We start from the raw sequence: 24,599 nt of genomic DNA, 5'->3' as shown, positions 1-24,599 counted from the left end.
TTTACCTTGTTTTCTTCCCTCCGCGGGGCCGGGGCTTTGTGACGTTGCGGAAAGTACTTCCGGGTCATGGGCCGCTTTCCTACCTGGAAACGGGCTCTTCCGTTTTAGAAGAGCTGGAGCCGCGGTGAGTGTCGGGGAAGGGGTTGGTGCTGTGTTTTCAGCCTAAACTTTAGTTGTTGGCTGCTGCGTCTGTTGGGGAGGGCCGGATCGGGGCTGCCCGTCCACCGAGGGCTCTGGGTAAAATCCAACGTGAGTCCTACTTAGAGTAGACCCATTGAAAAGAATAATAAGGGGACTTGTTAGTCTACATTAAGTCCCATTCATTTCAGTGGGTCTACTCTAAGTAGGGCTTGGGTTGGGTTTGTCCTTTGGCTCTTTTGCTCGCTCCTGAACGTGGCTTCCCGGAGTAGTGTTTTTGGCAAACGCTGTGTGACCCGCCGTGGGCACTACGGTCCCCCTTGACACGGGAGGGGTGTAAGAGCGTGTGTGTCGTGTGCTCTCGTTTTGCCTCACGCAACATCAGTCTTCGGCTGGCTCTGGGAGAGGGGGGCGGCTTCCTCCTCCCCCCCTTTCCCCATACTAGAATTGGAAGAGTGGGGTCGGGGAAATGACATTGATTGACAGGAGATTCAGGACAGACAGAAGAACTTTACACAATGCTCAATCCATTTATGGGCTTTGGTAACTCAGGATATTGCGATGGGCCCTGGTTTAGAAGGCTTTTTAAAGAGGATTAGACATAGTCAGGGAGGATAAGGCTATCTGTGGCTTTGAATCATGGTGGCTATATGAAACCTCCATGTTCAGAGGAAGCATAGCTCTTAACAATTGCTGGCAGGAAAATGATGAGGGTGAGCTGTTGTCTAGCGTGACCATATGAAAAGGAGGACAGGGCTCCTGTATCTTTAACAGTTGCATAGAAAAGGGAATTTCAGCAGGTGTCATTTGTATATATGGAGAACCTGGTGAAATTCCCTATTCATCACACCAGTTAAAGTGCAGGATCTATACTAGACTGACCAGATTTAAAAGAGGGCAGGGCACCTGCATCTTTAACTGTTGTGACGAAGAGGGAATTTCATCAGGTTCTCCATATATACAAATGACACCTGCTGAAATTCCCTTTTCTATGCAACTGTTAAAGATACAGGAGCCCTGTCCTCCTTTTCATATGGTCACCCTACTGTTGTCTTCATACCCTGCTTGTGAGCTTCCTGGACATGTCTGGCTGGCCAGTATTAGACACAGGATGCTGGACTAGATAGAGCTTTTGACTGATCCAGTAGCGCTGTTTTTATGTGGCATTACTATAAAGCTGCCACTGACTGGTGGCACACAACTTTATTTTCCTATAATAATAATAATAGGTTTTCCAGGGTTATTATACCACTTAGGAGTATTGAAAACTGGCTTCCAGTATAGCAAAAACAGCTTTATTTATATTTTAGCATGATGTTTATAGGTAGCACACATAACAAAGCACTCTCCTGCTCAAAGTTGTTCTTAAACTGGTTCTGGGGTGGGGGTGGGGATTTAAAATTTATTTTTCTAAATACCCAAAAGGTTAAGTTTAAATCCCCCTGACAGGAAACTGTTTTTCGCTCTGCATAATTTTCTAAAATGGCTTTGCATCATTTTCAGAGTACCGTATTTCTTCGACTGTAAGATGCACACTAATTTCAGTACCACCAACAGAAAAAAAGCTTTGATTCTAAGAAATAATAAACGCACCCTCGATTCTAAGATGCATTCTAAGATGTTTTTATGGGGAAAAAAGTGCATCTTAGAATCGAAGAAATACGGTAGGTGTCACTCCTAAAGGGAAGGACATCTGCCTCATGATCTCAGAACGGAATCTTATATACATAGTGCAAATTGTAAATGACCTTAGGTTAATACTATGCTGTCATAAGCAATGCTGTAATTATCCTTGGGTAACTATTCCAGCCAAACCATGAGGCATTGTTCTGATTTAGAGTTTAGGCATCTTCAAAGTGATGGCTAAGACCAGATTCAATCAATCAATATGTGTATAAGGTGAGCCATGTGCTAGCCTCTTTCTTTGCAGTCTGCCACTACCCTTCATTAATCTCTGAAGGGATCCCCTGAAACTCATGGGCTGTTAACTTCATGAGAGGACACTGCCAGTTGAAATTCGCAGGTATCACTGAGAGAGAGTTTATCCTGTTTTTCTTGTTCCCAATAGGTCAATGCATGTAGCATAGATTAAGCAATCTGGCAAATGAGAGATTACTCCTTGGAAGCTTAAGGTAGCAGACAAATCCCAGAAACTCTGTTGAAGTTAAAGGGAAAGGGATCAGAGATAAAAGCAAACAAGATAATAAAACAAAACACCCACCAATGTAATTTCTACAATAGCAAGCAGCTTCTACTATACAAAATAGCTTTGTCAATAGAAAAATTCATCCTGTAGATTTGGCAAAAAGAGTAAAGACATATGCCAGGCTGGTCATGGGGAAATAGAGTTGTCAGCTGTGATGAATCCAGGATTATTAATGGGATATGCATTATATGTTTAGCCTGATGTGACATTGTGTTATATTTTAGAACTCTCAAAACTTATATATGCTTCTGACCACCTTGTTGTCTTAGATTCTAAGTTTGTTCATAGCATTATTATTATTTTTTGCCTTTTCTTATAGATTTCCCCACTAACCAATGTCAGGAGATGGCGATGGCACCATTAGAAGTCCCTCTGAGGGATCTCTGTCAGGAATTGAGGTCCTGTCAGATCAGCCAAAGTATGTCTGCACACTGTCTGCTGAGCTTGTTGCCAAGGCACGTGAAGAGCTGCAGGAAAAACCTGAATGGCGGCTTCGAGATGTTCAAGCCCTCAGAGACATGGTGTGCAAAGACTATCCTAACCTGGGAACATGTCTAGATGATGCTTTCTTGCTCAGGTTCCTTAGAGCCAGGAAGTTTGACTATGATCGGGCACTTCAGCTTCTTGTAAACTACCACTGCTGTAGAAGGAGTTGGCCTGAGGTCTTCACTAACCTGAAACCATCTTCTATACAAGCTGTTTTAGAATCTGGCTTTGTCACTGTGCTTTCTCAATTAGATGCTGAAGGACGCCATGTTGTCTGCATTCGCCCAGGTATGATTAACTGTTTAGGATTTAATTGGTTCTCTTTTTTTGTATCTTGTCAGTGCCTGCTTGTACAGATACTTGCTCATATAGATTGCTCACGCGATGCAGATGCATTTTGCTCCCTTTCTCCTGATCAGTATTACAAGCTCTGTGTTCTCTAGCCTGCTCTCTAACTAATTTTGGTTAGAGAACACAGTGTGGTTTTAAAATGCCCCTGTGGAAGTATATTTCAAATGAGTTGGATTTATTTAAAACATTTCTTGGCACCTTTCAGATCAGAACCCCTCACAAGGCAGCTTACAACAGTTAATAAAATCCTCCTCCCCACTTCCCACCCATTTTGTTGAATAAACCAGCACATATTTATATGGCTGTAAACCTGCCTTCACCTCTTCAAACATATACCTTCTGTTCGGCATCAGCTTTGTAACTTACCCTCTTTTTCTTATAACTGTAGACAGATGGACACCAAGCAACTACCCAATTACTGAAAATATTCGTGCCGTATACTTAACATTAGAAAAGCTCATTCAGTCTGAGGAGACCCAGGTGAATGGAATTGTAATCCTTGCAGACTACAAAGGAGTCAGCTTATCTAAGGCATCTCATTTTGGTCCTTTTATAGCCAAAAAAGTGATTGGAATACTTCAGGTAAGATCTGAATTGATAGAGGGGAAAATAAGTATGCAATATAAACTGTTGCTTCTTCTTAATAGTTGCCCCTCAGTGGTCCAGATGTTGGGTGCTTTCTTCTCTGTCCTCTATAAAGCAGGTTTTTTGAAGGATGAAAACGTAGAAATGTGCAAAACATAGAATACACTGATCATTTTGCAAGGGAAGGGTTAGCAAGGGAAGTTTTGTGATCTTTGTTATATTTTACAATTGCTAGTGTCAGCTCAATCCTATGGGTCTACTTGGAAGTAAGTCCCATTGAATTCAGTGGGGATCACCACCACATTAAGAGATTCAGGATTACATCCTCAGTATAGGAAAACTAACCTGAATAAATGTCCAGTAAAGGACATAGAGTTATGTGTGAGAGAAGCTGCATGAATAATGAACAAATATTGAAGGTGTATTGAAGATTAAATCAAAGAGCTCCACAAATATGTGTGACTTCATTTGAACAATGTGGCATAGAATATGGCATCAATTGTAAAATGCATCAAGGAGGTAGAGGATCTTCACTTGTTTTCTCATTTTTTAAAAAATCAAGTTTCTAGTCCTCAGTATTATTTAGAAAATGGAAAAGAGCTAGGTGGGAACCCTCATCAGAGAATAAACTCCTGTTAAATCCAGTAGGATAGCTAAGAACAGTGGTAATTTCTGGGATTTACCTTTGTTTTTTCCCTGGAAAATGTGAAACATACAGTATCCATGCATTATTGAAAACTCTGAGAAATATTTTGCAGTTTTGATAATAGGTTTACAATAATATGGTTGGTTTAAATAAAGGAAATAAAATCAATGTAGTTTATCTTTAGAACTGTTCTAAGAAGTCTTCAATTTTAAGAGCCCGTGTGGTGTATTGGCTAGAGTGTTGGACTGGGAGTCAGGAGATCCGGGTTCTAATCCCCACTTGGCCATGGAAGCTCACTGGGTGACTTGAGGCCAGTCACAGACATTCAGCTCAGCCTACCCCACATGGTTGTTGTTCTTGTGAGGATAAAATGGAGAGGTCTTTAAGGAGGAAAAAAGGTGGGATATAAATGTAATACTAAATCGATTAATAAATTAAATTTAAAATCAAGAGCTTGTTAAAATATAAGGGATCCATGTAAATGTTCATATAATCAGTATCTTTGCTAATATATTTATTGTACTTAAGTCCCGTTTTCACGTGGTGTTCTCAGCAGTCTGTCAGCCAGGTTGAACTCAGTACCTGATTCTTCAGATGCCCATTCTATTAGAAATGTGTCTCTGTATATGCGCTTAAAGTTAACAATGCTTTCCTTGTGGCTTCCTCTTGATTAAAGGAGGCATGCTTTCTCTGGGGAAGAAGGGTTTGCTAAAATCTCTCACCACCATTCTGCCTAAAAACCCTGTTTTTGTTGTAACTTTCTGCCCCACGATGAGTTCATATGTCAGTAGAATTGAGACTTAACAATCAAATGAGTTTCTTCTGAACACTGATAGTTATGTTCAATGTTTATAAACCGTGTTGCATTCTTTTTTGTGTGTTTAGGATGGCTTCCCTATTAGGATAAAAGCTGTCAATATCATAAATGAACCCCGCATATTCAAGGGCATTTTTGCCATCATCAAACCTTTCCTAAAAGAGAAAATAGCAAATCGGGTAAGTAGCCATCACGGCTGAATAGAACAATACCAGTGCTTGAGGGGAGGGCTCGTATTTCCAGATGCCTGGCTTGTGGGCTTCCCGGAATCATCTTGTTGGCCAGTGTAGGGAACGGGATGCTGGAGTAAAAATGTGAAGCTCTGGAAAAATTTGGAAAAGCCCCGTTTTTTCTCCCCAAAGACATTTTTTAAATATAAGAGGGCAGGGCTCCTGCAGCTTTAACTGTTATGATGAAGGAATTTCACCAGGTGCTGCCTGCATATAAATGACACTTGTTGAAATTCCCTTTTCTATGCAGCTGTTAAAGATACAGGAGCCCTGTCGTCCTTTCCATATGGTCACCCTACTTAATTAGGAATAGAATGCATAGCTCTTATAAGGTTCCTTAGGGCTGTTTAAAGAAAGCATCCCTTTAAATATGCAACAAGGGTTAGAAGCCTGGAAATTTTGGAGAATGGTTAATATCAGTCCCATATAAAGTCCCAAGGACAGGGATATCAGCCTGGCCTCTAATGTTGCCAGGCATTAGGCAACACTTGGTCCTATGGACAAATAATGTGAACCTTCTGAAATTGAGATCTCGTTTAGTTATTTCAAGAATATCATCAATTTGATTTGAATTAAGTGTATTGTTGAAATGCCTGGGTTTTGCTTCTACAGTTTTTTCTTCACGGGTCAGACTTGAGTTCTCTTCATCACAACCTTCCACCGCGGATCCTCCCTGAAGAATATGGAGGCACTGCAGGGAAGCTGGACATCTCTACCTGGAATGAGTTGCTGCTGGCCTCGGAGGATGACTTCCTGTATGATGTCTCTCACCTGGCTCTCTCCAGTGACTGTACACCTCATGACCCATTAATGAGTGGAGAGATAGATGAGAAGCAGTGTGATGACTCTTTGCGAAGCTTGAAAACCCAGCTCTATTCTTGCTATTAGCATACTAGTTAAAGCTTCTAAAAGGTCACCTTCCTGCTCACAAAGGGATTAGGAACTCCCCCTTGTTCCTAAGGCTGTAGCCTATATGTAGAGACAGCTGAGGCACTTTACATTGGAACCAAAGTAAATTAAAAAGTAGAAGCCAAGGAGCGAGGTGAAGTTGTGTGACGGATCGGTGCTGTTTGGACCAGCTTGAGCGTTTTGTGGTTCATTGACCCTTTGCAAAAGCAGCATCCCTCTGAGATTAAATGTCACACTTGAGTGGAAATTAAGGAACTTTGCTAAAACCAAGCTCCTAAGCACAATTTCTTGAAAGTAAGTTGCATTAACATTACTCAGACTTGCTTTCAAATAAACAAGTTTAGGGTCAAAGCACTAGGTCAGCTTTCCCCAACCTGATGCCATCGAGATGTTTTGGACTACTATTCCCAAGATTTCTGACCTTTGGCCATACTGGCTGGAACTGATGGAACTTGATGTCTATAACATCTGGGTAGCACCAGGTTGGTGGAGGTTGCCTTAGATTCTCTCTCAGGCAGAAAGAGGTAAAATGGCTTACAAGTTTGGCAGTGCAGAAATCTCGTAATGGATTGTGCTGTCCCGTTTTGTGGAAAAAGAAACAAATAGTGTGGACCGCGTGATATGAGGATAATTTACTATTTTATGGCAGCTGAAGCTTCTAATCCAAGAAATACCCTTGGGCTGTCATCTTGATACTTTTATATACTGGTTATTGCTACCCCTAACATTAAGTTCTTTCCACACTCATAGAATTATGTCTCCTGTAGAGAGTGTTACTACTGAGGTGGAAAGCCTTTGACTTGAATCTTGCAGGAGGAGTTAGAAAATGCAGTGGTTATCACTAAAGCTCAATGAAAGCACATACGCATTCTGCCTAATAGAAAGCATCAAACCGTCTGTGAATCTACTTTATACCCATACTTGAACTTGTTCAACAGAGAGAGCCAACAACAAAGGACAGAGATAGCTTTGCATAACTCAGCTGTCGGTTAGTACCCTGCCTTATTAAAGTAGGTCTGGTGGGGGGTAATACAGAAATCATTGATAGCGGTAGATGTCTGTCTAGTAAGGGAAAGCTTCTTGTTTAGATACCTTTATTTTTTGGAGATAGAATTTTTGAGCTAGTCTCTGTAAACCAAATGTAGGCAGGGTAGTTTACAAGCACAATATCCAGTTTGTAAATGTTTTTCCCCCTCCGCTCCCGTTCAGTGTGGTGTTTGGTCACTTGGACCTCAGTGCTGTTTTAGCTTGGCTTCCTTTGCTAAGACCACTTTCAGTCTTGTCTGTAGAGTCACCCTTTTCAATATAAGTTAGTGCTTTAGGTCTTCCTTTATTGGTAGTTTAACTTTCTTAAGATGTGTGTTCTGTCTTTGAGTTCCATAGTATTCAACTATCTCTTATTTCATTCTCTTGGGTTATAAACTTTGAGCCCATTCTTCACATTTACTATAGGCTGAAACCTTAATGGGGCTCTGGACCCCTGGCTTGCTGTTTCATGCATATAGGGCAGCAGGTCAACTTACCACCACCTCATCTTACAGCACTTTTTAAATGGTTGGAACTATTTGTGGAAACTTACGTAGTGCCAACTAAGACCAGACACTGGTGCTTATTGTAAATATGGAATAAGGTCTTCAGCAGGTGGACCGTTGTATTGTCAGTGCCAAACTTGTATTTTATTTTTCTAAATCACGTAACCACTTGCCTCTGTATTACCAAAAGGTGAGGCAACTTTGCCAGTGCTGCTGTGCTTAACCTAGAATTTCCGCTTTGAGTATATATAATGTGTGGTTTGTTAACTACCAAAACAGGCCATGGAATCTGTTTAATGCCTACTACCAGTCTCCTTTGCAGTTGCAGATTAGATACAGCAGATCATATCCCTTCTCAAAGCTTTGTATTTGGAGTTTTCCTACATGGATATACTTAAATGTAAATTGCTTTTTCCTATTTTGAGTCACTGACACTGGATACACGTCTCTGTACTAGAATGCAGAAAATGTAGGAAACTGCATTTGTTACTTCTGTTCATGGCAGTGAAAAATATGTGATGTGCATCCTTTCTTCTATTGGAAACAATGTCCATGTAGAAAAATTGAAGTAGTTTGGCTGTAACTGAACTAACCTTTGAAGTTTCACTGATCAAACATGCTAGAAATCATGGTGGCTTTTCCCTGAAACGTCTCATCTGAACATGGGCTCATAATTTATGGGGAAGCTGTTGTAAACAGACTTCACCTGTTCCTCATATCCTTTTTTTCTGTGAGTAAATGAGTAGCAGGTCTCAAATGGTACTGATTGCTAATATTATGCAGAAAATGTTATCAGCCGACTACATTTTACTTCATTACCTTTTCCTCAGTAAAGGAATTTGACATCGTTCTGTAAATAACTTAAGCAGAAGAGTCCAGGCGGCTATATATATATATATATATATATATCCCCTGCAAAGGCTCATGCATTAAGTATGTTGGGACTTCCCATTAATTTTATTCTACAGGAACGAACATTTGGTTCAGTACCTTAAGTTTTCCCCACATGTACTTTGGAATAACTAAATTTATAACACGTGTAGAGATATTTACTTCTAAAAGGAGCCTACTCTAAACTACGTCCCTTCTCACACTGTCCCCCACCCCCACACAGGCTCTTCTGACATAGTTTTCTATAAAGTCTTCACTCGCCTACTTCTGTAATAACTGCTTTTGAGGTGTTAGGGGCAACTAAGCAAGGAGGTAGGATAGTGTTAACACAGATTAAAAGTTTAGGTGTTTTTGAACAGGGGAGGAAAGCTGTTAACATATTGTATGTATATTCTGGGACTTTGGTTTTGGAGATTGTTTGGCAGTATTGACACTTCTGTAAAGAATCATTCCAAGCAGAGCAGTTGTACTAGGGGAGTACCAGGCCTTAAGCAAGACACAGTGGTAACTTATTACAATTGTCAAATTGCCTTTATCTACATAGGAAGTAGAACAATGATCACTATAAATAAAAATACTTGAATTTATACTATGGGCTGAACAAGCATCTGTAAAGCCTGAGGTTTTTCCAGAGGGTGGTTGAAGTGCTTTGTTGCTAACTGTTCAGTCAGTTTTGGCATTTGTCAGTAACTGTTTCAAATGAATTTGTTTTGCCTTTTCCTGTATGTAGAATTCAGGTGTTTGGTTAAAGTATATACCTTTTGAGAATTTATTTTTATATTGCACTTTATAAAATGAACCGTTTAAGTGTAACTTTATGCATGAATGGATATTAAACAATCCTACTTTAAAACAGCTTCTAGTTATTTCAAGGGAATATTCCATGCTCGCTTATTTCATCCAATTTACATTCCAAGCCTGTTAGTAAGTGCAATTTAAGACATTGTCCAGTTAAGCCTGCATCCACTGTGCCTTTGGAAGATGGTAAGAGAAATCATAGTAAAGACCCAACTAGATACGTGAAATGAGGTATTGTATTTCATGTTTGTTTTTGATCCAACTTTCTGTCCTGTCAACAGTAGCAGTGGGAGGGAAACAAAGGGTTACACATACACACGCCCCTCCACAGGCTGCACTCCTCATTGGCAGCAGTATGGGATTTTAAAAGATACCAAAAGATATCATGCATTTCTTGTCTGGCCTCTAAGCCTTGCATTTCTGGCAGGAGTGGCAACAGGAGATGCAATTAAATTGAGCACAGAGGACTTTATATGCCGTATCACTGGCTGACGCCTGACAGAACAAGTCCTTTAGATAATGCTCCTGCTCTCTTAAGTCCAACAGGTACTGAAGAGCGGTTCCCTTCCCTCCCCACCATGCTATCTATCCTATGTACAGAAACCGGTTTCTAGAAATGGATTGATTTATTTGAACTGGGGTTAAATCATACCATCATTTGAACTACTATCCACCGGAAATGAAATAGAAAAAATGCCACTGAACACTTAATTTTAATCAAACATGTTTGTTTATAGTGCAAATATTAAACACCAAAATGGAGAAAGTGATGTACTGACTTTTATAAGCATTGGTTGTATTAGAAAACAGCACTTCAGTGAATTCTTAATTTCAAGAACCTGTTTAAAGCATATTTCAATATAAGGAAATTAACTAGCAAATACTAAAGTTTACAACACCTACTTTGTATAAAATTTGCCTTCTACAATGATCTAAAAGTTGCTAATTTTCACTTGATACACTACATTAACATGCTGTTCTCTACTGAGAAAAGCAAATTCTACTCATTAAAAAAGCGCCACTGGATAGGTTTTCCAGATGTGGAATGTACACTTGCAGTATGGCTTTCACTTCCATATACTGAAGCATTAGAACTTTAAAATATATTACTTTCAGCTCAATTAAGCTTTCTTCTGATAGTGTGTGATGTTTACACTACAGGCTTATAACAAAACTTTAAACAGCACAGCTGTAGTAGATTAATAGTAAAGCTAGCTTTGAATTAAACACATCAAAATGTACATAATATAGATCTTGCATCAAGCATTATACGAATTAGCTTTCTATTCATCTGTATGTTACAGGAGCGATGGGTAGAGTCTTGGCTCCGAGAAGCAATACAGAACATTTGGCTTTCAGCAGAGTGGAACATCATATTTCCATGCTTTCAGGGAAATTATCATTTAATTGAAGTCCCGATTGGTAAGGATAAGAGGTGCCACTAGAGTCCAGATGTAAAGAAGGAGACAGACCCAGCTTGAGGAGATCTTGACCCAGACAGCTGGCCACTTGCTGGTCAGAGTTTTGGATTCAGCATCAGGGCTGTGGAAAAATAAAAGTGATAAATGGATCAAGCCATACCTGAAAAGCTGCAAACATTAAGGCTGTGCCTAAGGAGGGGGAGCTCTGTGCCCTGAGACCTCTCTCACTAACCCTCCCCACACCCAATAAAACTTTTGACTGCAGCTTACTCTGCTTAACAGAATGCATGCAAGCCAAAGGGGTATACTTACGCTAACTTTCTGAGTAAAGATAAAATCAACAAAACTGGCAAAATACTGTCCCTGTAACAGGTCTATTGTATGTAGAGGAGGGGGGACACCAAGCCCCCTGAAAGTGAGATAGACAGCCCCTAATTAAATTAACTCATGATCCATAGAATTAACTATGAACAAGGCCCAAAGCATCAGAGATTCCCTCCAGCCAGTGCCATGGAGAAGGGAGGAAATGTCATTCAAACAGTCTAACAAATAATATTCAGTACAATTTCCTCTGTCTCTAGGTAAGGATGGGAAAGACTCCTGTGTGTAATCTTGGAGAGCCACTGGCAGTCAGCATAAACAATACTCAGGTAGACAGACCAACATTTGACTCCACATAAGGCAATTTCCCATGTTCCTTTTTTTTAAATTAAGTAAAAGAAAGAAAAGCACCACTTAGGCATCTATACAAACTTTCACTACTTGAGCTAATGGACCTACTGTACAACATGATAGTGACAATACAAGAATCTCCTATTAAAATCTCCATTGGAGTATTCTCACCTGTACCAATTAGTTAGAGTCATCATGATATAGAGGGAGGCAAGAAACAGCATGAAGTGAAAGAACATGTAGCTGTACTGGACACCATCCTTCTCGTTGTCCAAGACCCGCCGGGTTTCACCATCTTCTACATCACCACCAGCAGTGCCTGGAGCATCATCCAGAATGACACTGTCACTTGCAGACAGGGTCAGCTTGTTCACTTGGCTGTAATTAGAAGATCGGATGCTGCAAAACAGAGGGAGAGTGTTTAAAAGTGTCAAATTAATGAATAGCAATGTTGCAGCTAATCAGTGAATTGTTTAGCCTTATTAGATACGTTCAAGAACGCCTTGAGTCTTTATTTGGGTCTGAAAACAGACAAACTACCTCTACCACCAATGTTAAACAGGTCTGGCTATGAAAGCTGTTTGGAAATAATATTTCTGGTTGCCATGTTTAAGCTGCTTCAAGCTCTTTAGAGGGAGATTAGGTTACAAGTTTAATAAATACATATTTTTAAACCATTAGGACAAGTCTTTCCCTCTTACAATCGGCGGAGATTATAATAAGGCTAATGATGAATTGCCTTATCAGCCAAAATCAACTGTGCCTGAAAAACTAGCACTCAGCATAACAGTGAATCACCAGTATTGGAAGAGTTAAATGCCATAGAAATCACTTAAAATTTGAAGACTAGCTCAAATATTTTATATCAATGCACTTAACATCTTGGTGCTCCAGCAATTCTTCAAACAGACTTAAATTACCTTACTCACACTTAGTTTCCCTTGATTTAAAACAGACGAAACTTTAAACTATTCAATATACCTAACTTAAGATATATATATTTTCAAGTCACATTAAAAAAGATTTGTTTGATTGCTGTGAATCTCAGATCTTACCTGGAATACAAGAGACAAAGTACAAAGATAATAAGCCCAACAACGCTCTGTGCATCCCACCACTGTGGGGATTTTGGTGGTGCAGAAGTAGGAACAAGAGCTGTATCAGTTGCATTCATGGGGATGGCAGTAGGTGAAGCTATTTGGCTGATGATATTCAGAAGACTTGGGTTACAGTTGCGATCTGGAAAATGAATTCCAGAAATCAAACACAAAACAAAACTGTCTTTATTTTAATAACTGGCACTCCATCTATGTTAATAATTTTGTTGTGTGTTTTAAATGTTTATGTTTTAATATTGTTTTTTGAGGGGAGTACATTTCTTTTCCTAGGTTTTACAATATATGATTTAAACTTTGTAAGGCCGCCTTGAGGCCCAGGTACTGGGCAAAAGGCGGTATACAATATAATAATAATAACAACAACAACAACAGTCAGGAGGGTTTGTTGTCTGATAACATACTGAGGATCTCTATGCTTGTCATATTGAAGACCCTCTACAAAGAGGTCCTTCCAAAATATTAGTTCAAAATCCTCCCCCACCATTAACTCACAAGGCATTTGTAATGTCTGAGAAAAGTACAAATGTAAAGAAGGCAATGCAATGGAATTTAATCCCTTCATACCTTGTTACAAATTATGCACCTTTTGGAAGCCTATATTGCTCCAATTCCCAATACACTTTGAAGGCTCTAAAGATTTGGTATATTTTTCTTCTTTAGTAGCTGTTTCCAAAGCAATTATTTTTTGGCACAACTATTTGCACTTATAGAAGCTTACCAGGCTCATTAGACATGGCTGACCAAGTGAGGTACATGGTGTAGAGGGTAATGACAGAGGACTGGAGAAGGCCAGAACGAGGCTGGTGCTCCTGTAAGAGACAAGCAATTTTTAGTAGTGTAGCTGAATTTAATCTGAACCAGGTAGTGGCTTGTTGGCTTAACATTAAAAGCCTTTCCTGGAAATATTTCAATTTTACTATATTAGGTCTGTGTAAAAAGAACAATATCAAGCATGATCAGAGGCGCAAAAACTATTTGATGAATTGATGAGCAGTATTTCAAACTCCCCAGGCAAGGATTACTTCATTCAAGCGTCCCCTCAAGTCACATATAAATTGTATGTATTTTAGTACAGCCTCCAAATGGTTTCCCCAAGATTCCCAAATCTGTTTCCCTTTCACATAGTCATTCACAGCCCTCACGTTGGTCCAGAAGTGCCAGGTGTCCCCCCCCCCACTTTGTTCCCAGCATAAAACAGCATGTGCTATCATGCTGCATCTTAGCAAAGCAGCCGTACGTCATCTATTTCATTAAAAATTACACTAAATCTCAGTCATAGTTCAATGACGTTGAAACTGCACATTACATGACCATCAACCCCCACCCAGCAATATGAAGAACTGTCTCTTAATTTATATAGCTTTACTATACTCATTTACTTTTATTAGGGTTGGCAGGATAAACACAATGATTATCTAAAGCAGCTTTCCCCAACCCGATGTCCTCCCTATGTTTTGGACTACAATTCACAGCATTCCTGTCCATTGGCCATGCTGGCTGGGGCTGATGGAAGTTGAAGCCCAAAACCTCTGGAGAGCACTGGGATGAAGAAGGGCAATTTAAAGAGATTAGACATCTAGTGATGCGTAAGCCCAAATAAGTCAGCCAAATCTGTCTACTTGTCCCACGCAATAGCCCTATGGGGAAATCATCCTACCTGCACTTTAGGAAGGACTGATGTGATAGACACAGCAATGCACACAAGCATATTAAAGCTGATGAAAAACTTGTTCTCAACACAACCATCGGGTTTCGTGTAGAAGACATAGAAAAGCACAACGGCAATGAACGACAGGATATAGTTCAGAGCAGTACACGACAGCAGAGCTGAAGAAAAAGCACACTCCAATTATTTATTTATTACATTTTTATATTGCCCAATAGCCAAGACTCTCTGGACAGTGCACAATTAAAACCATAAAATACAACAAGTATCCATATAAATTTTCAAAGTTAAAAGGTAAGGAATGCAATAATAAAAGTTAAGTTACAGTCCAGGGAAAGCCGGTGTGAAAAGATACGTTTTCAAGAGGCATTTAAAGAATGTTACAATTTCGCCTCTGGAATCGCACGAGGGAGGGTTTTCCAGAGGGTGGGTGCCGCTACAGAGAAGGCCCGCCATCGAGGTTGTTCATAGTGACATTGCGTTTGTTTCAGAATGGCCAGCAAGTGTTAAATTACACAAAGTACAGGGTTTTTAACAGGATTTTCAGTACACCTATTTAAGATTCAGACTAGCTGCAAGTAGGAAGATATTAGTCCTTTCCTCCATGCAAATGTGATCTCACTCTGTGAGGCTTGCATAATAAGATAAGCCACGAACAAGTTATAAAGCATATTCTTAGCTTAAGCGGCTGCCTTAGCAACTTTTCAGAATTAAGCACATGTAATCTTCAGAGTGCTTTACAATCACAGTAGCATCTTCAATATTATCCCCCTAACATCAGGGAGGAGACTGAAGAAGAGCAACTGTCTGGTCTGCTCAGGGATAAGCAAGACAATTGCAAAACTGGGATTTAAATAAATGAGATCATTCAACTCAGATTGTTCCAACTTCCTATGTATCATCTAAAACACTTCTTGAGTTGTGGCACTTCAGCAACATCGTCTAGCAGATGTTGTGCAGTCCCATTTCTTTTTCTACATATGAACTGGTTCTATCAATATTGTTGATGGGTTGGCCGACACACACAGGGTTTTGCACTTAACAGCATATAATCTGCTTCTTGTTCATTTTTGTTCCTCACCAGTTTAAATGCCACTTACCAGCATACCAGCATCTAGAGTTTCCCTCTTCCATTCGTTCAACCCAGGATTCATTCCAGGAATGAGCAAAATCTATAAGCAGCACCAATTGGATGAGAATGAAGCAGAAGGCGCCAGCAGTGCCAATAGCAAAGAGTGCTGGGGGGAAAAAATAAAGGGTTGTCATCAATCTCTCTCTGAACATATTTTAATGCACTTGGAAAGCCATAGAGTAGGGTAGGCAAAACAACTCCCCTGCAGAGATGTAAAATTTCTGGAAATTTTGAGGCCATGAAAAATAAAAGTTACTTTTGGTGGACGGTTGGGGGAAAATGGAAAATTTGGGGAAATTGAAATATAAGCAATGCTTTTTTTAGTGCTCTTTACAGATTAATTTCTTTATGTTGCTTAAAGACAGCCTTCCCTAACCTGATGGTCTCCAGAAATTTTGGTTTTCAGCTCCCATTAGCCTCAAGCAGCCTGGCCTTTGGTCAGAAATTCTGGGCACGATGGTCCAGAACACCAGAGGGCACCAGGCTGGGGAGGTAAACCTTAGTTTGCTCATAAAATTATCATTATTTAAAACTTTAAAAAGTAAACTTAGTTAGTAAATATGTAATTAGTGTGTGAATAGATTAGAACTACATTAAATGACTGCTGCGGCATCAGAAACATAGGAATCTATAGAACAAATCCCAAATTATCAAGAATGCACATTTACTGTCAGGAATACACAATGGTGACTTTACTCACATGTTGGGAAACTGAGCATAAATGTCTATATTTCAGATCAGTGATTATAATAAGGAATGCAATAAATAACTATGTTGAGAATCTTAAAGATAGGATTACCAAAACATTTCCCCATGGCTTCATTATGTCCAGACATTTTACATCTCTAGTCTTTCTATAAAACTGTTCATATTACATAATTTTTAGAAATCATTTTAAGGGAGTAAAAGCTGGATAACAATATATAAATACTTCATCTTAAATTCTAAAAAAAAATATAATACAAAGCTATTCAATTTTTCTAATCTTTCAGAATAAAATAAAAATGGTGGTTGGAGGGAAAAAACCCAGTTTTTTCCTGATTTTTTAAACGTTTTTTTTTTCTGCGTCCACATTACACTGCCATGGCCTTGAGTATGGCTACCCACCCCCACCCCCCTGCTGTTGCCCTCACACTGCTGAAATTCAACAATGAAAACCCCCCAGCAATTTACTGCTAAAATTTGACAGCAAACTGCTACGGAAACTCAAAAGTTGTAAATTTTACTTGTTCTCTAATTAAATGTGGCCCTTTTAAATCTCCGTAGCAGTTTGCTACTGAATTTTAGTGGTAAAACATCAAATATTTTTGGTGCTGCATGAGTGCAAAGCATGGCATCAAATGCATGCCTTCCAGAAAAAAACCCCAAAACCCATTGCACACCATAACAATTAAAGAAATTATTGTATTTCCTCATCCATGTGCACTTACCTGTTGTGAAAGGCCCTTCGGGAATGTAAAATGCTCCAACCATGATGCCAACAATTGCAGCTATTTTGAAAAACCAAAACCTGTTTTTATAAAAAACAGAAGACCAAGAAGTATTTCTTTGCCTACAATAAATCCTCTTAAGCGAACAGAGCTAAGAGAGTATCTAATAAATATAATATGTGGAAACTTGAATCTGTGCATGGTTCCTTGGGTTGCAATCCTATTTCCACTTACCTGGAAGCAAGCGCACCTGCTTGCACTCATAATGACAAGCCATGGTTTCCTGTTATATTTGAATATCACTACTAGAGATTGTGAGAAATTGTGTGTGCCATCAAACTGCTATAAAGCAGGAAAATGGAAGAAAATGTCATTTAAGTTACAGCTGGGGATCTACAATGAATCTCAACAAGATAGTCAGTACTTTAATAGGAGAATAGACAAATTAATTGCAGCTCTTAGAAAATGAGAGCTCAAAAACTGGTAGTTGATCTGCTGGATAAACATCTACTTCTTATGCTATGGAAATATAAACTAGTTCAATTTGGGTTGGAGATTGGGAAAAGGATGACCAGATTACAGATAAGGATCTTGACTAGTTGAGCATTAATTGTTTTTAGGGATTTCCCAGCCAAAGCTAGGTTTTGAGGGACTTTCTTGGTAGCATAATGTTTAGCTCTTGTCAAAGAAAACTGCTACTCCGCCCCCAAAGTCACTGGGTTGTCTCATCTAATTTCAAGAGGGAGCACCCTTGATTACTTCACGAATTAGAACAAATTACATATATTCAATTTTTGCAGAGATCTAATGGTCTGGAATAAATTCAGTTCTTCCATGATTAATGTCTACATCAGCCTTCCCCAACCTGCTGACTTCCACATGTATTGAACACCACCTCCTATCAATCCCAGCCAGTAATAGGTTGGAGGAAGCTGGTCTAAATAAGTATCTCCAACACAGTAAAAGCTCAAATTAGTGGTTCTACTTCTATTTCGCCTCATGGGGGAGTATGATACAGCCATTAAACCTTGTGAAACAAAGACATTTCTACCCCTCCAGTTAGACCTCTCAGTAGAAATGAAAATATAAATGCAGTCGTTTATTTTCATGCTGTGGAACTAGTAAAGGAAAGACTCGTCCCCATTTCCAACATACCCATTATGCACAGAAGCCCTTGGATCTTTACTCGATTTCACTTTTATCATAAGCAGCGCGAAGAGGCAGAAAAACACGGCCATGGCGAAACTGATTCGGTAGACCGCTCTGTATCCAACCAAAGCTTCGCAGTCAACAAAGCCGTCACAAAACTTAGGTATCTGAAAGAAGAGACCAATATATCCAAGGGCCTTAATCACAAGCAAATGGATTGTACACTACCAGTTTGTTTTCCAAGTCCATTGTTACAGGCAAGGGCCACAGTACACAATCCATTTCTTTTACCATGGTTCTATCAAAGGCAGCAGCACTGCCCCAGATTAAATGTGTGAAGGATTTGCTACCAAGATGAGCATCCAGCTGGAACACTAGCACATTCCTAGAATAACTGCTACAAAGCCCAAGTTCAGATAGTACTTAAGAGCCAAGCCAGGTCTAAGAGGGTGACAACTTTTGTTGATTCATGTGCCTGACCTGTTCATAGATAAAGTGGGAGTAAGACGTCTGCTTTTATCACCAAGAGAGATGTGCAGGTGAAGGTAAGATATATTCTTCCTGAGTCACTTCTGGTATCTAAGCTCAAACAAGCTCATCTTCACTTACGTGCCTCTCAGTTTCCAAAGCAAACTTCCAACCTGGCATTGCATGCACAGAGAGAGCAGACACATGAATAAAAGATAAGGGCATCTGCCCTCAAAGAGACAGTTAATCTGTAGTCCTGGTAAGGTAGGTTTTTAAAAAAGTTTGGGTGTCTGATGTCTCTAGTAATATACCCAGACTTTTTTGTACTTTCTAATGCATACCAGCACCCCAAATTGTAAGGCATTTTTCACCTGAAGGAATCTCAGGAAGTCACAATACTGAAAATTAATGCATTTTCCTCCTACTGAGCTGTCACACACACACACACACACCCCTTCCATCACTCACCAGGATTAAACATTTTAAATGAAGAGGGAAAGCCAGGCATGACTTGGTTCATGCGACACAATGGGCTCACTGTGGGTTGTTTAAATCCTGATAAACGATGGCGTGAGCTGGGCACCATTTTGAGTATTCAATCCCCAATCAGGTGGTTGCCATGTCAAGCAAACCTCAACCACCACAAGTTATTTAAAGGTTAAACAACCCTCACTAAATCCTCAGTTTGTAGTAGGGTTGTTGGGAGGGTTATTTAATAACCCAAAGTGCCTTGGTTTACACAACACGGCAACACCTCAATTGCGGGTTACATATTTAAAATGGCACACAACATGCACCACAATTCATCAGGGGTTAAACAACTCACTGTGAGCCTGGACTGTCATGCTAACTGGGCTAATCTCTTTGCACTTACAAACAGGTGGCCCACTTTATAGCAGTCGGGTCTGCATGAAGACAACAAGCTGTCCAAGACTTACCCCTGATATTGTGCATATTTAGTCACAATAAAGTAGGATCTGTAACTGAAGGCCCCAGCATCACACTTTGCACATACATACCCCACACCTGGACAAGGGTTCATTAAAAAAAAAGAAAAGAATTATTGTCATGGGGCCCTAATTGGGAGTGATTTCTCTTGCAGCAAGGCTTCTGAAGAGAAGCTATATAAGAAATTGACACCCTCAGCAAATATTCTACTATAGCTCTTTATCTTACTCTTGGAATGATGCCCTTTGATAGCTTAGATCAGGGGTGGGGAACTTGTGGCCCTCCAGAGGCTGCTGGATTACAACAGTGACTTCTATTACAGGTAGGATTACAAAACTTCTTGGTACCTTTTGCAGCTGCTTCTCCATTCCTGGTGCCAACATGATACATGCAACAAGAGTACTGAGGAGAAGTAGGAAGGCATAAATAAGCCGGGTCACTGTAGAATTCTTGCTGTTGGGACAACAGCGACACAGCAAGCATGATGCACCACTGCAGAGACATGGAATCTGCAAAATAGAGATTGAAATGAGGATACATTAATGTATGTGTTAACTCTAACATACGAACTGCACATTGTATATGAAACTCCATGTATTCATCATCACTTCCTCAAAACGTGCTGTTTCTTTTAAAAGATAAAAATAAGATTTATGAACTTGCAATATGACCAATTTATAAGTGCAAAAGCATCATAAACAGCTAATGTTCCTTATTGGCCAACAGATTTTCAGAACGAATTGTGAATTTGTTTGTTGATCAATCATTCTCTAACCTTAAAACTTGGAGAAATGCTGTAAAATCTACCATCTTAGATTACAAAAATTGCATGAGCTTTGGGAATCCTGAGATTGCACACACATGTGTAAGAGGAAGTGATGATAAATACTCACTTCCAGTTTTAAACTAACCACAACTCCTCATTATGTCCAAACCTGGGGAACTGTGATTTGTTTGCATTCTAGCTAGTGAACAAACCACAATCATAAACCAATGTTTTGATTCTGCCTGGTTTGAACCAAGAAGTCACTGGGTTAGGAAACTGTAGTTTTTATAAAAGCAAAAGCTTTTAATCTCCTCCTGAACATGAGACAGGAAGGGGAGAGTGCAAGCCTGAACTCATCTATAGTCTACAAAGAGACACAATCTGTACAAAAACAACAAAGTGTCTTGAGGCACCTTAAAGACTAACAAATGTACTATAGCATAAGCTGTCATGAACTACAGCCAAATTGAAGTATATGGTGGTTTTCAGTAAGAACAAGCATGCCAGGGGAAAAACAACAACTGATTCATCCACAGGCAAGCATCAGAAGCTCAAGTGGCCTGGAAAAACAGCAGTCAGTGTCTGACAGACTTATTAGATGGTGGAAGAGTAGAAGTAGCAACAGTTCATATTTGAATTGGAAATGCAGTATCTTATAGAACCAAAACCCTGATTTGGATGAATGATCCAAATGCACCCACACTTCAAAGATATGGCAGAAATACCCATTCTCAGTGAGAAGCTGATTGGAAGGAAGCATGGTGTAATGATTCTGGGGTCCTGATCCTGTCAGGTCCCAGTCAAATTAGATTCGAGGATTGCCAAAGTGAAACAGAGTCACAGAAGCACCAGATTAACAGTTCATTGATTACACAGGTGTGAAATGGATGCAGAAAGAAGTGAAAGGCAGCTCATGTATCCCTTCAGCAGATAGAAACTGGCCTTCTTCACAGTTGGTTGTGTACCTAGGTCCCCACAGCACACAGGGGTGTCACCCCATAGACCAAGTTTCTCCAAGATAGCAGCATGCATTTCCCCTTGGAACGAGACCAAATTGGTTTGCTCTTAGTATAAGCTTACATAGTTCTCTCCCCACCACACACACCCCTTCCAGAAGGAGCTTGAAGCATCCAGGCTGGGAGACAATCCCACCGTTTAGAAGGAGTCCGAAGTAGGAGATGAATTTCCCTTTCTCTGAGAACAGGGCCTCAACATTCCAGCATGGGAAGGGGAGTCTCTCAGCTCCTCAGAGAGTCAAGACACAACACCCTTATCTTAGGAGGATGAGATAACTTGGCAGAGGCCTCACAGGTATAAACCTCGTGACATGTGGAGCTGTACTTGCTTGGTACCAACTGTCTTATGCGAGAGGCCAACTAAAGACTCCCCATTAACTGACAGGGTTACTTGGTTAACTAGGATCTGCCCATTATGTTAGGCTATACATGTATCTATGCACTGATCACACTGTATAAGACATGGCTATGGGAGCTCAATTCTTAACATTCTTCCGGCCAGATGAGTAAACCATGCAGATACATAGCAGGCAGCTACCTTAATTTGAGTGTGGTTTAATCTTAATAGGAACCTTTAGCCAAACTTATTTCTAGTGTCATATTAAGGTTTTTCTCATAGCATATTAGTGTACCCTAGCAGCCAATTTGGAAATCACTGTAGTGTAGACTCTGTATTGTTGCAGTAATGAAAATATGCTTGGAATGAACTTTTGGTTTGCACATCTTCCCAGCTCATGCTTTAGGCCTTCGTCCACATGTGCATAGACGCACGCACATACACACACACACAAATTACATACACACTCCATGTATCCATGCTAGGATAACAGGGAAGCACAATACGAATTCTGGATAGTGACTCACACCAAACTACAAAATAGTGGCGACCAACTTAAAAGAGAAAAAAATGAAGATCACTCTTTTGAAACAATTCTGAGAGGATGCCAGTTTAGGAATGGATGGGAATGTCAACACTGGATCATGGAAACTCTTAATTAAGAGTATCTTCATGCAACATCCACGAAAGTGTTCTGCAAACTGATGCCATAATTTTAGTGAATTATGAAATATTTGCAATAGGCAACTCAATAGCCTAATTCATACTAACGAACATTCAGATGTACTTTGGAGGGATTCTTAGTTCAGCTCAAAAACAAGCCAGGAGCTATGAGCAAACATTCAAGTGAATATATTAACAAGCCTCCAACACCATAAGTGTTAACGTGAAATGCTACACCCACGCTAAAGAGTAGAAATATGAAAGCACTCTTTGTTCCTTTAGCTACACCACTTCTCTTGTATTTATAGACAGATTGCCTCTTTACCACCTCTCAATCTGAATTAAGCTTACTTGTTCTAAATGCCTCAGAGCCACTGATGAATAGATGTACTGTATTTCTGAACATTCTCCTGTTGTAAAGTGCTTGTAGATACCCCAACATCTCTTTTTTTAAAAGTTAGGGTAACCCAATGGGGTTAGAGCAAGAGGAGTGAAACAAAGAAGCTATCACCTAAGACTGTGTTTGTAATACTTGCTTAAATGGTACAGGACAACTTGGGCAGGATAGCTAAGGTACTGAGAAGGCTATGACTCAGCTGCCACTTCCTGGTTGAGGGACCAACATCATTCCTAGAGATGAAATCACAGGCCCTGGGAAGGGGAGGGAGGAAAGAAAACCACACACCCCCTACCTTGCCACAAACTAAACATTGGGCAAAAATTAAAAGCCACAGCAATCTTATGTTTAGTATTACAACCACACCAAAATCAATCAATCAATAAAATGAACAGCAATAGATTAGTAAGGCCAGAACTATGCAAATAAGTTTGAACAATTGGACTTTGTGGGTGAAAAATCGGAACACCTTAAACAGCCTTGTACCCTCCAGATTTATTGGACTACAACTCCCAGCACCCCTTTAACCTTGGTGGGGGATGCCTGAAATTGTAGTTCTAGACATCTGGAAGTCACTAGGTTGAGGTGAAGGATGACCTAAACCCGGTTTCTCTTTTGATATTAATCTCTCATTAGTTAACATAATTCATTTCTAGATCTATACTGTATGTTGAAGCTTTCTGACGAAAGCTTTTTGCTTTACAATAAGATACTATACACCTCTATTTGGAAGTAAAATCCACTGAGTTCACTGAGACTTACTAACAGGTAAATGCGGACAGGATTGCGGCCTCAAAGTCCACTTAATCTAGCACTTAGCCACCAGGCAAGATGCCCCTAGGAAGCCTAAAAATAAAAAAAGCCTTTTTTATTGCATTTTTACACCGCCCAATAGCCGAAGCTTTCTGTTTGTTTGTCCTTCGGATTTGGTATGGAGATACACTGCGCCTGGACAGGGAGGTTTCATTGGGCTAACATGACTGACTGAACCACCCTCCACGGGAAACAATAATAAATTGAAACCGGCTGCCTTTAACGAAGCCCAGGGACGGCTCCGGAAGTTCACCTCGGGCGTAGAAATGAAGGGCCCGCCGAGCGCGGCCGTTACAGGAGCTCTCCGGCCTACTTCTCATCCCGGAAGCCAGAGCCCGGCTCGGCCTACTCAGACCCTGCCTCAGTACTCACCCAGCTGGCCAGAGAACAGACGCCCAGCACGGCCCCCATGGTGACAACGCGGCCCCTCCGCTCTCCGCGTCCCCCTGCGCTCGGCCACTTCCGTCTCCCTCCAACCGCCTCCCCTCTAGTCTCCGCTGCCTGGCGCTGTAGCTGCGACTGCGACTCTTGGCGCTGTTGTTTTGTTATCGCCACCCTTCAACGCCGCGCTGATTGGCCGCGCGCGACCAGCTGACCGGGGCCAGTCATCGGGGAAGGGCGGGACCTAACGAGCCGACCAATAGAGGAGTTCGCCAAAACCTGTCGCGAAGCCGGGAAAAGGAAAGGGGTGGTTGCGGCGCGGTGTGTATGTGTGACGCAGGTACTCTGAAAGGTGCTGATTGGATGGAGGCTTGTTTGGGGGACTGGTGTTTCTGTCAGAGGCTGGCCTATTGGAGAGAGTAGCCTCGTTGACGGGGCCAGACAGACGGGGGAAGTTGCTCTTCCGCCAGTCTGTGTGTAAACCGTTGCGTCTGATGTGAGCGGTTGCCGTGGCGACAGGTTGGCCGGCGCCTCCTTGAAGCGGGCCCCGCATGATGTCATTGCCTGGCACGAGAGCCTCGGCCGCCTCTGTAGCTCTGGGGAGCTCAGCGTCATGTGCGCGTTTGCTCCTCA

At 40.7% G+C, this 24,599-nt stretch overlaps 2 protein-coding genes across 3 annotated transcripts; one reads left to right on the top strand and one right to left on the bottom strand.

The window, feature by feature from the left end:
* Positions 1-56: 56 nt before the first annotated feature.
* Positions 57-9,644, top strand: TTPAL (alpha tocopherol transfer protein like). Of its 2 annotated transcripts, none has more exons than XM_063145622.1 (5): positions 57-124; positions 2,664-3,118; positions 3,570-3,763; positions 5,298-5,408; positions 6,072-9,644. In XM_063145622.1, exons 2-5 carry the CDS (start codon positions 2,680-2,682, stop codon positions 6,345-6,347), a joined length of 1,020 nt encoding a protein of 339 aa, XP_063001692.1. In that variant the 5' UTR covers positions 57-124; positions 2,664-2,679; the 3' UTR covers positions 6,348-9,644. The 2 variants fall into 2 exon arrangements, with proteins under 2 accessions (XP_063001692.1, XP_063001701.1); XM_063145631.1 differs by lacking the exon at positions 57-124 and adding an exon at positions 2,094-2,161.
* A 656-nt stretch (positions 9,645-10,300) lies between these two features.
* SERINC3 (serine incorporator 3) lies at positions 10,301-24,113 on the bottom strand. Its single transcript, XM_063145876.1, has 10 exons — positions 23,958-24,113; positions 19,941-20,102; positions 18,184-18,344; positions 17,029-17,108; positions 15,567-15,704; positions 14,458-14,627; positions 13,519-13,609; positions 12,738-12,921; positions 11,854-12,081; positions 10,301-11,131 (listed from the first exon to the last, which is right to left on the bottom strand). The coding sequence occupies exons 1-10, from the start codon at positions 23,994-23,996 to the stop codon at positions 10,993-10,995; spliced, it is 1,392 nt and encodes a 463-aa protein (XP_063001946.1). The 5' UTR covers positions 23,997-24,113; the 3' UTR covers positions 10,301-10,992.
* Between the last annotated feature and the right edge of the window lie 486 nt (positions 24,114-24,599).

Source organism: Elgaria multicarinata, chromosome 1 (assembly GCF_023053635.1).
Source record: "Elgaria multicarinata webbii isolate HBS135686 ecotype San Diego chromosome 1, rElgMul1.1.pri, whole genome shotgun sequence".
NCBI lineage: Eukaryota > Metazoa > Chordata > Lepidosauria > Squamata > Anguidae > Elgaria > Elgaria multicarinata.
The sequence above is the reverse complement of the archived record's forward strand: the minus strand, read 5'-3'. Positions and strand labels throughout refer to the sequence as shown.